This window comes from Ipomoea triloba, chromosome 15 (assembly GCF_003576645.1).
Source record: "Ipomoea triloba cultivar NCNSP0323 chromosome 15, ASM357664v1".
In the NCBI taxonomy this organism is placed as follows: domain Eukaryota; kingdom Viridiplantae; phylum Streptophyta; class Magnoliopsida; order Solanales; family Convolvulaceae; genus Ipomoea; species Ipomoea triloba.
This window is the reverse complement of record NC_044930.1, coordinates 18,856,141-18,869,162: the sequence shown is the minus strand read 5'-3', so window position 1 is coordinate 18,869,162 and position 13,022 is coordinate 18,856,141. Positions and strand designations below refer to the sequence as shown.

Sequence of the window (13,022 nt, the reverse complement as noted above, 5' to 3'; positions counted from 1 at the left end):
TATATATATATATATATATATATATATATATATATATATATATATATATATATATATATATATATATATATATATATATAATGCAAATGAGACAACATCTTCTCGTGTAACACAACATGGATGCACATAGTCTATTACAGAAATACACATAAACTAGAGTGTGTGCAATTTTTTACCCAACATGAGTATACACAATCTAGTGTGTGCATTTATGTAGTAGACTTTGTACATTCATGTTTTGTCTCACAGTCTCACGGGAAGATGTTGTCTCACTGTAACGTTAGCATATATATGTATGTATATATATATATATATATATATATATATATATAGGGTAGGGTTCCAGTGAGACCACTTGCTTAGGTAAGATTGTGAGATCACATCTTGTGCATCCATGTAATACTTGTAAGATTGTGAGATCACATCTTGTGCATCCATGTAATACTTTTTAATGGGTGAGATCACATCTTGTGCATCCATGTAATACTTTTTAATGGTCTAGATTGATTGACACACACACACTTCGTTCGCACACATTTAATCACCGTTCGCACACACTTCAGCTTGGAATCTTAATCAATCTAGACCATTAAAAAATTTTGAGATCAAATCCTGTACATCAATCACCGTTCGCACACATTTAATCAACATTTGCACACATTTAATCACTGTCCGCGCACACTTAATCACCATTCGCACACATTTTATTACCGTTCGCACACACTTCAACTTAGCATCTTAAATCAATCTAGACCATTAAATTATTAAATGGATGCACAAGATCTGATCTCACGATCTTACCAAAACAAGTGATCTCATATGATCCTAACTCTCTTTCTCTCTCTCTATATATATATATACATAACTTTTCGTCTTATAACTATTTGGGGTATTGTTAATTGCAATCCACGAGTTTCAAAACTGTCAATTTAATACCGTAAGTATTCAATTTTTCTTAATTTCAATCCCTCCGGCCAAATTTCTGGCAAGAAGTAACCTGAAATTTTAATGGCTAAAATTATGAGGGCAAACTTGTCTTTTGCTTATTCTCTTTTCTTCTTTTCTAATGATGAGCTCGCTCAACCTCCCACTCGGAAACCCACCCAAAATATGAGAAACTTCTGCCATGAAATCAACAAAAAGATAGGTGAAATTCTTAAACACAGGCCGTCAACCTCGTGTAAACGGGCAATGGTGACAATGAGGAATGAGAACCAGAGTGACGCTGGAAATGTGTTGAGGTTTTTGTCGTCAACTTCCATAGATTCTGACTCATTGTTGATACAGTAATAAAGATCTTCTTCCCCATAGGAGAAGCTTCACTAGAGGCTAATTATTCTTCTGCTATGCAATTCCAAGGCTTCACGTAACAAAAACCGAGTTTGTGGTCAAGAAGCGGTGGTGGCCATACCTAAGCTTTTTTGCAACTACCATGGGTGAAGTGAATTTGAATAAGGTTGAGCCTTGGGATTTGTCCTGTTAATCGTCCGACTAGGCGGCCTAGGAGGTTTAGTCGGCGCCTAAGAGGCCTAGGCGGTCAGCGCCTAAGCGGCCTAAGAGGTCGCCTAGCCGGCTAGCCGCCTAGACCACCATTTAAGGTGATACGCTAGGCGGTCGACCGGCGCCTAGCGCCTAGGCGAGGATTAATCGGCGTCTAAGTGGGATTTTTACAACATTGGTATTGATAGTAATTTATTTCTTTATTAGATACTAATTCCATTCCTATCCATATGGATGCCACGTTTGAAGAAGCATCATCCTCAATTCCATTTTTAAACAATGGTATGTTTGTTAAATGTTTTTAAACTTACTTTGGAATTGTTCTAATTATTGAAACTTATTTAGGTCAATACTTGGATTTTTCTTATCCCACATATTCATGTCCTCATTGTGGTGCGTTATTTTGGTTGGAAGAACGAGTCAACAAATCAGTTGGTACCAAGAACCCCAAGGGCCTGTTTACTAACAAAAAACTATTTTCTATTTTTCTATTTTCTAATTTTTCAATTTTCATTATCTGTTTTCCATTCTTTATTTTCTGTTTAGAAAACTTGTTTACTTACTGATGTTGTGTGTATGGGGTGAGTGAATGTAAAGGTGGTAAAACGAAGAGTCAAGACTCCCCGAGTGTCGTGTCTCTCAAGGATGGCGAATGGGAATCGAATTAGTGTGTTGGCATTATCGGAGTTAAAAGGCAAGAGTTACAAGTATTACAAAAGATTGGTTTGATAAGTTTGGGGCTTGTAGAAAGGAAATTACACTAAATATGCAAAGGGAAATGAAAGGGGTGTGCACCAAAGTTAAACAAATTGATCGATCTACATAGGGGATTTAGAAAACGAGTTTCGTGATCGAGTAAGGGAGTCAAGGTATTATTACCGAGTGACGTCACACTCAGACTCTCAATCCTCATTCGGTTGAGGCATTTCATCGAACACCTAGTCTACCTCTCCTCTCGGATCTTGTCATTTCGGACTAAGAGCGGAGATATGGGTGAGTTGGGCTCGTGAGAGGCCGCTATCGCGCACTCTCTCACTTCCCTACGGTTTACTAGCTATTCCGGCCGAAATAGAAGTAAAGCTTGAACAACTTCAACCATACAAACATCAATCCTACTCCTTCATATCTCAAAACCATAGAGCAATTTCTAAACAACNTTCTCTCTCTCTATATATATATATACATAACTTTTCGTCTTATAACTATTTGGGGTATTGTTAATTGCAATCCACGAGTTTCAAAACTGTCAATTTAATACCGTAAGTATTCAATTTTTCTTAATTTCAATCCCTCCGGCCAAATTTCTGGCAAGAAGTAACCTGAAATTTTAATGGCTAAAATTATGAGGGCAAACTTGTCTTTTGCTTATTCTCTTTTCTTCTTTTCTAATGATGAGCTCGCTCAACCTCCCACTCGGAAACCCACCCAAAATATGAGAAACTTCTGCCATGAAATCAACAAAAAGATAGGTGAAATTCTTAAACACAGGCCGTCAACCTCGTGTAAACGGGCAATGGTGACAATGAGGAATGAGAACCAGAGTGACGCTGGAAATGTGTTGAGGTTTTTGTCGTCAACTTCCATAGATTCTGACTCATTGTTGATACAGTAATAAAGATCTTCTTCCCCATAGGAGAAGCTTCACTAGAGGCTAATTATTCTTCTGCTATGCAATTCCAAGGCTTCACGTAACAAAAACCGAGTTTGTGGTCAAGAAGCGGTGGTGGCCATACCTAAGCTTTTTTGCAACTACCATGGGTGAAGTGAATTTGAATAAGGTTGAGCCTTGGGATTTGTCCTGTTAATCGTCCGACTAGGCGGCCTAGGAGGTTTAGTCGGCGCCTAAGAGGCCTAGGCGGTCAGCGCCTAAGCGGCCTAAGAGGTCGCCTAGCCGGCTAGCCGCCTAGACCACCATTTAAGGTGATACGCTAGGCGGTCGACCGGCGCCTAGCGCCTAGGCGAGGATTAATCGGCGTCTAAGTGGGATTTTTACAACATTGGTATTGATAGTAATTTATTTCTTTATTAGATACTAATTCCATTCCTATCCATATGGATGCCACGTTTGAAGAAGCATCATCCTCAATTCCATTTTTAAACAATGGTATGTTTGTTAAATGTTTTTAAACTTACTTTGGAATTGTTCTAATTATTGAAACTTATTTAGGTCAATACTTGGATTTTTCTTATCCCACATATTCATGTCCTCATTGTGGTGCGTTATTTTGGTTGGAAGAACGAGTCAACAAATCAGTTGGTACCAAGAACCCCAAGGGCCTGTTTACTAACAAAAAACTATTTTCTATTTTTCTATTTTCTAATTTTTCAATTTTCATTATCTGTTTTCCATTCTTTATTTTCTGTTTAGAAAACTTGTTTACTTACTGATGTTGTGTGTATGGGGTGAGTGAATGTAAAGGTGGTAAAACGAAGAGTCAAGACTCCCCGAGTGTCGTGTCTCTCAAGGATGGCGAATGGGAATCGAATTAGTGTGTTGGCATTATCGGAGTTAAAAGGCAAGAGTTACAAGTATTACAAAAGATTGGTTTGATAAGTTTGGGGCTTGTAGAAAGGAAATTACACTAAATATGCAAAGGGAAATGAAAGGGGTGTGCACCAAAGTTAAACAAATTGATCGATCTACATAGGGGATTTAGAAAACGAGTTTCGTGATCGAGTAAGGGAGTCAAGGTATTATTACCGAGTGACGTCACACTCAGACTCTCAATCCTCATTCGGTTGAGGCATTTCATCGAACACCTAGTCTACCTCTCCTCTCGGATCTTGTCATTTCGGACTAAGAGCGGAGATATGGGTGAGTTGGGCTCGTGAGAGGCCGCTATCGCGCACTCTCTCACTTCCCTACGGTTTACTAGCTATTCCGGCCGAAATAGAAGTAAAGCTTGAACAACTTCAACCATACAAACATCAATCCTACTCCTTCATATCTCAAAACCATAGATACAAACATCAATCCTACTCCTTCATATCTCAAAACCATAGAGCAATTTCTAAACAACACTCCTTCATATCTCAAAACCATAGAGCAATTTCTAAACAACAATCAAGAGTTTAACAAAACCATAGAGCAATTTCTAAACAACAATCAAGAGTTTAACAGAGGCACACACGCCCGAAATACTCTACTCAGTCATGGAAATCATTCAAAACAACAAAGCAGAAATTACTTTCAACAATATATCTAAACAAACAATTCAATGGAAAGAGTGTGTTACCCAAGAAATGGTTGATTCTACATCTTCAATCCATCTTCAATCCATCTTCAATCTAAGAGCTACACTAATCTAATGGAATTTTTAGTGTGTTTTTCCTCCCCAAAGGGGAGAAATAGAGAGAAGAATCAGATCTGAAAGTTGGGAGAGTCCTCCTCCAAAATTGAGAAAGAAGGGTTTAAATAGCTGCCCAAAGAGTCGAAATTCCGCTGCTGCCCTACTGTCCCGCTTCCACGCCTGTCACACGCGTGTGGCCTTGCGTGGAAGCTTTCTGGATTAATTCTACGCCTGCTCACACGCGTGTGATGGCGCGTGGCAGCCTCCTGCTTGATGGATTCTTTGTTTGTTGCTTCTTTTGGCACAAAACTTTGTTGTATCCTTCGGAAATGACTCAAAGTATTTTTCTTGAGCTGGATTTGTCAAATAGATGCTAATTAGAGGTTTTATCCATGAAAGTGATCATAATTGGGTGCTGAGATAGTAAAATATCATCTAAACATGACCCGAATTTTGACTGTTTTTGGCACTTATCACTTACACTTGTTTTTTCAATTTTTTTTAGATTAACGTTATAAAATTAACATAAGTTTAATTTCGAGTGACATAACCAATAGTCTATTAAGTTCACATAAAATTTAGTTTAGATAATATTAATATTTTTGAGCTAATATTTAAAATATTTTTAGATATATTCATTTGAATGACATGTATATAACATATAATTTTTATTTTGAATTATAATATAATAATATATGTGAAATTTTGATATCTTATATCTAGACCAAACTTGTATTCGATGTAACATAATAAAAAATATCCAAATCAATAATCAATTGAGTTGAATCAAAATATAAAACGTGGTATAGATTTCAATTTTTAATTTTGATAATGTGAATGATGTATGATTTTAACCATAAGCAAATAAGTTATGTTTAAATAAGTGATGCAAGTATAAAAGATAGAAGATGATAATGATACGTAAAAGAAGATGATAATGAATGTAATCATAGTAATGAATAAATATGTAAGTAGATAATGGTGAGAATGTGGTTATAGTGACATATAGTCTAATAGATGATAGATGATTCTGTTTTCCATTTAGAAAACAGTTTTTAATACTGTTTCAGTTTTCTAGAAAATTGAGAAATTGTTTCCTGTTTTCAAAATGAAAAACTGTGTGCTAGTAAACATGTTTTCTGTTTTCTGTTCTCCAATTTTCTAAATTTCCAGAAAACTGGAGAAAATTTCCTGTTAGTAAACAGGCCCCAAGTTTTCACTTTATTGTACTCATGGCAAAATTCAATTGCCAAAGCCCGCAACTCCACCTTCTCAAATATATGGTTTGTTTTTCAATCAAGATGATCAAAGCAAACATTTTTTGGAAAAGATTAGGTCTTATAATAATATGTTTTGCTTTACATCAATGGGAAGAAAAATATACAGATCCATTAATATTGGCACCAACCCACCTGTATTTAAATTGCATGGGCAAAATTTTCATTTAACCGGAAGCTTGCTGCCACAACAAGGTGAAAGGCCGAAGTTCGCCCAATTGTATATTTTTGACACTTAGAATGAAGTCAACAATAGGATGAATGCAGTCGGGTAATTTAAACATCTTATTTTACCATTCAATTCTAAGTATTCTGAGTGTCATAATGTTAAAATATATTAAAATTTATTAAAGTTGTTTTGTCTTTACTATTGTTTGTGTAGGGACAATGACAGTACCAAAAGATTGCATGTTGCTATTGTACAAAATATTAAAGATGCTCGGACATATAACTTGCCCCAAGTTCAAGAAGTTGCAGCTTTGATTGTTGGTGATATAGATTCAAACATGGGAGAGCGTGACAATTGGTAGAAACAAATTTCGGGAATCTTCAAAGAATCAATGAATTGAACCCGTCATATCTACCACTGCAATACCCACTGCTATATCCATATGGTGAAGACGGTTATAGAGAAGACATTCAGTTTGCCGACATTGTTGGTAGGGCATCCACAACAAGAAACCGTGTAACTCCGCGGGAATATTTCTCTTTCTGTTTGCAAGATAGGTTGGATCAGACATCGACATTATTGTATGCAAAAAGGTTGTTACAACAATTTATTGTTGATGCTTATACTATGATAGAGTCTAGTTGTTTACTCTACATCAGGACACATCAAAAAACTTTAAGGTGTGAATCTTATAAGTGTCTGACTGATGCTCTAACAAATGGAGAAGTAGATCCTACTACTCAAGGAAAGAGGATAATCTTGCCATCGAGCTTTACTAGAGGTGTTAGATATATGATTCAAAACTACCAGGATGCAATGGCCATTTGCAAAGCTATGGGATATCCGAGCCTTTTTATTACTTTCACATGTAACCCGAAGTGGCCTGAAATAGAAAGGTTTCTACAAGCATGTAGTTTAATGTTGAAGATAGGCCACATATTATATATCGCGTTTTCAAAATGAAGCTAAACACTCTTATTACAGAGATTTAGAAAAGCAACATTTTTGGAGTCGTTTCAGTTGGTAAATACTCACAAATTTAAATTCTACTTAAATAATTATCACTTTGATATAACCCTAACTAATTTTTTATTTTTGTAGTGATCTATACAATTGAATTTAAAAAAAGAGGGTTACCGCATGCGCACATTTTGGTATTCTTGGCAAAGAATGATTATCCTAATACCCCAAAAGATATAGACATGTGGATATCTGCTGAGATTCCAAACGAGTTATGTAATCCAGAGTATTACAAAGCCGTGGAAGAATTCATGACGCATGGTCCTTGTGGTTTAGCTAGGAAGAATTCACCTTGTATGGTAAATGGTCGATATTCTAAATTCTTTCCAAAGAAATTTGTGCCAAATTCAATGTTAGACCGCGATGGTTATCCAATTTATCGTAGGCGTGATAATGGTCATACGATAAAGAAGAATGACATCGATCTGGACAATAGATATGTTGTCCACACAACAGGTATTTATTGTTGAAGTACAGGGCTCATATTAATGTTGAATGGTGTAACCAGTCAAGATCAATCAAGTACTTATCCAAGTACGTCAACAAGGGTAATTACCGTGTAACTGTTGAGTTCTACAACAACACCGTTGATGAATCCACTAGAAAGGTTGTAGGTATATCTCACCATGTGAAGCTGCTTGGAGGATATTTGCTTTTGACATACAATTTGATGATGATGATAATGTTAACAATGTTGTTAATCGTCCCACAGTGTCCCAAAGTATGTTCACCGCATGGTTTGCAGCTAATATGAAGTATTAGGAATGCCAGACAGTTAACTTATTTAGAAATGCCAAGAAAATTTGTTTGGAAGAAAGACAAAAGAGAATGGTGTAACACCCCCATTTCCAAACTAGAGAAACTCTTAAAAATACATACAATCGCGGAAGCGAAAATAAAATCAAAGGAAATAGAGAGGGCTACCGCCACGCTTGGATAACTACTTATACCCAAACGCACAGGCTAAAACAACTAACCAAAGACAACTCATGATATAAGGTTCAAAAGTATTCATTGAAAATAATAATATCCCAAGGTAGGTACTAATACAAAAACAACTAATAATCGAGTCTTAATGAAACTATTAATCCAACTAATCTAAATAACTAATAAATTATTAATAAATCTCTAGGTGATTCGCTCTCATGCCCAATGCTTATGCAACATCACCTGCAAAATGAGTTAAGGAAAAAAGAACAAAAAGAAACAAATTCAGCATAAAGCTTGTAAGACTTACTCCACCCTGTAAAACATTTTGCACATAGCACATAAAACACACGACACATAAATGGCACATCATGTAACCCCTTATAAACTTATCTTTGTTATTTGAAATTTTCTTATGCATGATATAAAGCTAAACATGCTAGATGTATGTCAGGTATGCAAATAAGCCATCATATAAAATCACATAAGAACATGCTACTGAATACACTACTACCAACATATAATATATAATACTTATAGTATTCCACCATAATAGAACGTTCACACTTAACCATCTTTAATTATTTTTGTCCAAAAGGAGGAGAAATACCAGGCAAGAGCCATTACTTCGGCCCCAGTGACCAAAAGAAAAACCAACCAGAGACCCACATAGTTGGCCCAAGATCAATTCCTTAAGTATGCATACCCCCAATGGGAAACCTACACCAATGGGTAGAACGAACTCAAAGAGTCTGTGGGATTAACCATCCGGCCCACACCGGTATGTAAAGTAGACTCTATATCCAAATCGATCGTAGGATTAGCTATCCGGCCCACTCCGGTATGTATCAATACAACCAAATTGTGGATTTCCACCACCTCATAACCAATTGTGAGAGACCAAACTCACAAGAAAAATCCAAGTATAAATCCTCCATGACCAAAATTAATTAAATATAATATTACTCTAAATACACCAATACCATCCACCAAATTAATCACAACATATAGCATGTACTAGTAATTTCATGAATAAAGAGAATATAAATATTTTTATATTACATCTAATGATGATGCTACATACACACCATTCCAACAAAAGATACATGTACGCACTTTCAGAATACAATATTTACTAATATTATGTGTACACACTATGCGAAACACACAGCAGACCACAAACATATAGCTAGCATTAGCACATGTATTCCAGTACCCAATTTATACATATTAAGCATATTCATGCAATTACAGACATACACTAATTACGTACGATGCATCAAGATTATGCATACACACTACCTAACATACACATAGGCATATATATTTATTTATTTATAAACATACAGCATACAATGCTTAGTTGCGTACAAAATTACAACATACATAGAAATTATTCACATATATAAATACAATAAATTTTAGAGGAATTTTAGAGAGAATATGCACATAAACACTTAGGAAAATCAATTTTAATTTGGGGTAAAAGAATTTTAAGTGAACATAAATCTTACCTCGAAAGTCCAAAATTAACCACTTAAACTTGATGATCCTTGACCTCTAATTCTTGAATTGATGATGAACAAAGAGAAGACTAGGGTTTTATTTATTTGAGAGAGAAAGAATCAAGAGAGAATATGAGAGAGCAGGAATATATGATGGACCTAGGGTTAACTCATAGATAATATTTATAGAGGGGAAATATAATTAGGGTTGAATAATATAATAAAATTAGGAATATAAAATATACATATATATTTATTGTAGCCGTGTAGATTATATATATATATATATGTATATAGTAGTGGTTTAGAATCATGTACTGTACGCATAAGTTTAGTAATAAAACATTAGCTTGGGAAACAATATATACTGTACGTATAATTCTATGTTAGATTAGGAAATAGAACATTAGGTTTAGGGAAAATATTATACGTATACTAGGATTAGGGAATCATAAGACTTAAAGAATAATAGGGGTTTAGGATGATACGGTCAAACTTGGAGTCCAAGGAATAAAATAAAATTAGGAAACAAGTATTTGGAAACTAGGAATAATCTTGAGGAGAGTAATAAAATAATTTCAATATAATTTGAGCCAAATAATATGATAGAATAATTTAAAATGGACCAATTTAAGGATACAACACTTGGTAAAATAATTTTAAGATGCCCAAAAATCAATAGTGTTACATTCTTCCCCCCTTAAAAGATGTTTCGTCCTCGAAGCACAAATAACATCCTCAACCACACTAAATGACAGCAAGGTTACAAGCACACCACAAACAACACATTACTTAACACAATCCATGACATATTGAACAAAAACATAGGTACGAAATCAAGACATAGAAAAGCACTTAATCAAATATAAAAAAAAAATAACGGTGTTACAATGGCATCCTAGGCAAAGAAATTTTGCAATTGGAAGGATTTTCTATGTTCTGCCAAATTGTGGTGAACTATTTTATTTGAGGTGTTTACTAAACTTGGTTAAGGGCCCCAAAAGTTTTGAAGATATCAAATTGGTTTATGGAATACAATATACCTCATTTAGAGATGCCTGTTATGCAAGAGGATTGATTGAGGATAACAAAGAATATATGGACACAATTTTTGAGGCATCACTATGGTCAACTACATATTCTATAAGGAAACTTTTTGTAACTCTATTGACCTCAAATAATGTCAAAGCCAGAAATGGTATGGTACGTTGTTTGGATACATCTAGCAGAAGATGTTGAATATCAGGCCAGGAAAAGTTTAGGAATCCCAGGTACATATATATCATTTTTTTTCTTTACAAATTAGTTCCAAGGTAATTTCTAATTTCATTACTTTTGATATTGGCCATAGATTTAGTTCTTACAGATACACAAAAGAAGAATTATGCTCTACTAGAGATTGAAAAATTATTGCATGCTTGCAACAAGTTATTAGGAGATTATCCACCAATGCCTATACCAGATGGACTAACTAACTCTTTTTTTGGAAATCAGTTGTTGTATGAAGAACTAGCATATGATCAGCAAGCCTTAAAAGAAGAACATGACATTTTGGTGGGAAAACTAACTGAGGAGCAATTAGTTATTTACAGTAAAGTTATGTTTGATGTGGATAACAATAAAGGTGGCTTATTTTTTGTCTATGGATATGGTGGTACCGGACTACCGGGAAAACCTTTTATGGAAAACAATGTCTGTTGCTTTACAGTCAAGGGGAAAATTGTTCTAAATGTAGCATCGAGTGGTATAGCTTCGTTATTGCTACCAGGTGGTAGGACTGCTCACTCAAGGTTTGCAATACCGATTTCTATAAACGAAGACTCAACATGCAACATCAAGCAAGGTAGTCCATTAGTTGAACTCATTGTTAAAGCAAAGCTAATCATTTGGGATGAAGCCCCTATGATGCACAAGCATTATTTTGAAGCATTGGATAAAACAACGAGAGACATGTTGAGATTCTCTAATAATACAAGCTCAACAAATTAAAGACTATTGGTGGTAAATTAAAACTGTTGTCTTAGGGGGTGATTTCAGACAAATTCTTCCAGTTATTCACAAAGGCACAAGACAAGACATTGTGCAAACAAGTATAAATTCTTCGTATTTGTGGAATAATTATAAAGTCTTGCATCTAACCAAAAATCTCATATTGCGTAGTATTACAGGTGAAGAAGAAGTTGAGAAATTAGATAATTTTGCCAAGTGAATTGTTAATTTAGGTGATAGCAAACTTGGTGATAATAGTGATGGGGAATGCAATATAATTATTCCTTCACAGTTTGTATTGCAAAGCAAAGGAGATCCTATCAAAGAGATTGTTGAGCACACATTTCCTTTATACGGCACTGGTAACATAGATCCTGAACAGCTAAAGAGTCGAGCAATTTTGGCACCAACATTAGATGTTGTGGATCACGTGAATGAATACATGAACAATATGAATCAAACTTCATCAAAGACTTATTTAAGTTGTGATTCTGTTTGCAAGGCTAATACCAATGCTAATATCTTAGCTGAAGTTCACACTACTGAATTTTTAAATAGTTTGAGGTGTTCTGCTGTACCAAATCATTCCATATCATTAAAGGTTGGATCTCCAATAATGCTGTTGAGGAATATCGACCATTCGATTGGTCTTTGTAATGGAACACGATTGATTGTTTCCAAATTAGGGAACCATGTAATTGAAGCCAAAATATTATGTGGAACCCACTATGGGAAAAATGTCTTGATATCGCAGCTGGCATTGACTCCTTCAGATCCAAGACTTCCTTTTAAATTTCAAAAGAAGCAATTTCCTGTTATGTTGTCGTATGCAATGACAATAAACCAAAGACAAACTTTGTCACAAGTGGGGTTATTATTAAAGAAACCTGTGTTTAACCATGGACAGTTATATGTTGCAGTTTCCTGTGTGAGTAATCCTGATGGTCTCAAAATCTTAATTTCTGATGAAAGCAAGGGATTATTAAAATGTACTCAGAATGTGGTGTACAAAGAACTTTTCAATAATTTGTAATTGTATTTTTTATTCAATATTAAAACAATTTATTTCTAATGATATTTTTTTCTTGGATCAGTTAAATATGTTTAAACTAACTATCTATTAATGGCAATGCATCGCATGGGTGCAACACTAGTATATAATAATGACCAATAAAGAAAATGGTGGTTGAGAATAGGGTGAATGACTGAAATGGGAACGCATGGGCCTGTATTGACAAACTAGGAAATTCGAAGGGAGTTGGACTAAAAAGGGAAAAACTCCTTTGGGAAATGCGTTTGGTGGCAGAAACGCATTTCCCAAATGCGTTCCTTTTTTTTTTTTTAA

General features: G+C 35.0%; 1 protein-coding gene across 1 annotated transcript; it reads left to right on the top strand.

Moving 5' to 3' along the window:
- Positions 1 to 7,438: 7,438 nt before the first annotated feature.
- Positions 7,439 to 12,710, top strand: LOC116005811. The gene is made up of 3 exons (XM_031246049.1): positions 7,439 to 7,712; positions 11,040 to 11,531; positions 11,911 to 12,710. Exons 1-3 carry the CDS (start codon positions 7,439 to 7,441, stop codon positions 12,708 to 12,710), a joined length of 1,566 nt encoding a protein of 521 aa, XP_031101909.1.
- The last annotated feature ends 312 nt before the right edge of the window (positions 12,711 to 13,022 follow it).

What these genes read in the sequence shown, in the direction of transcription:
- LOC116005811 (XM_031246049.1), top strand. Translation starts at nt 7,439, where the DNA reads ATGTGGATATCTGCTGAGATTCCAAACGAGTTATGTAATCCAGAGTAT. An exon ending in ATATGTTGTCCACACAACAG is followed by an intron (nt 7,713 to 11,039) that starts GTATTTATTGTT and finishes TATTGGCCATAG; the next exon opens with ATTTAGTTCTTACAGATACA. An exon ending in AACATGCAACATCAAGCAAG is followed by an intron (nt 11,532 to 11,910) that starts GTAGTCCATTAG and finishes TTGTTAATTTAG; the next exon opens with GTGATAGCAAACTTGGTGAT.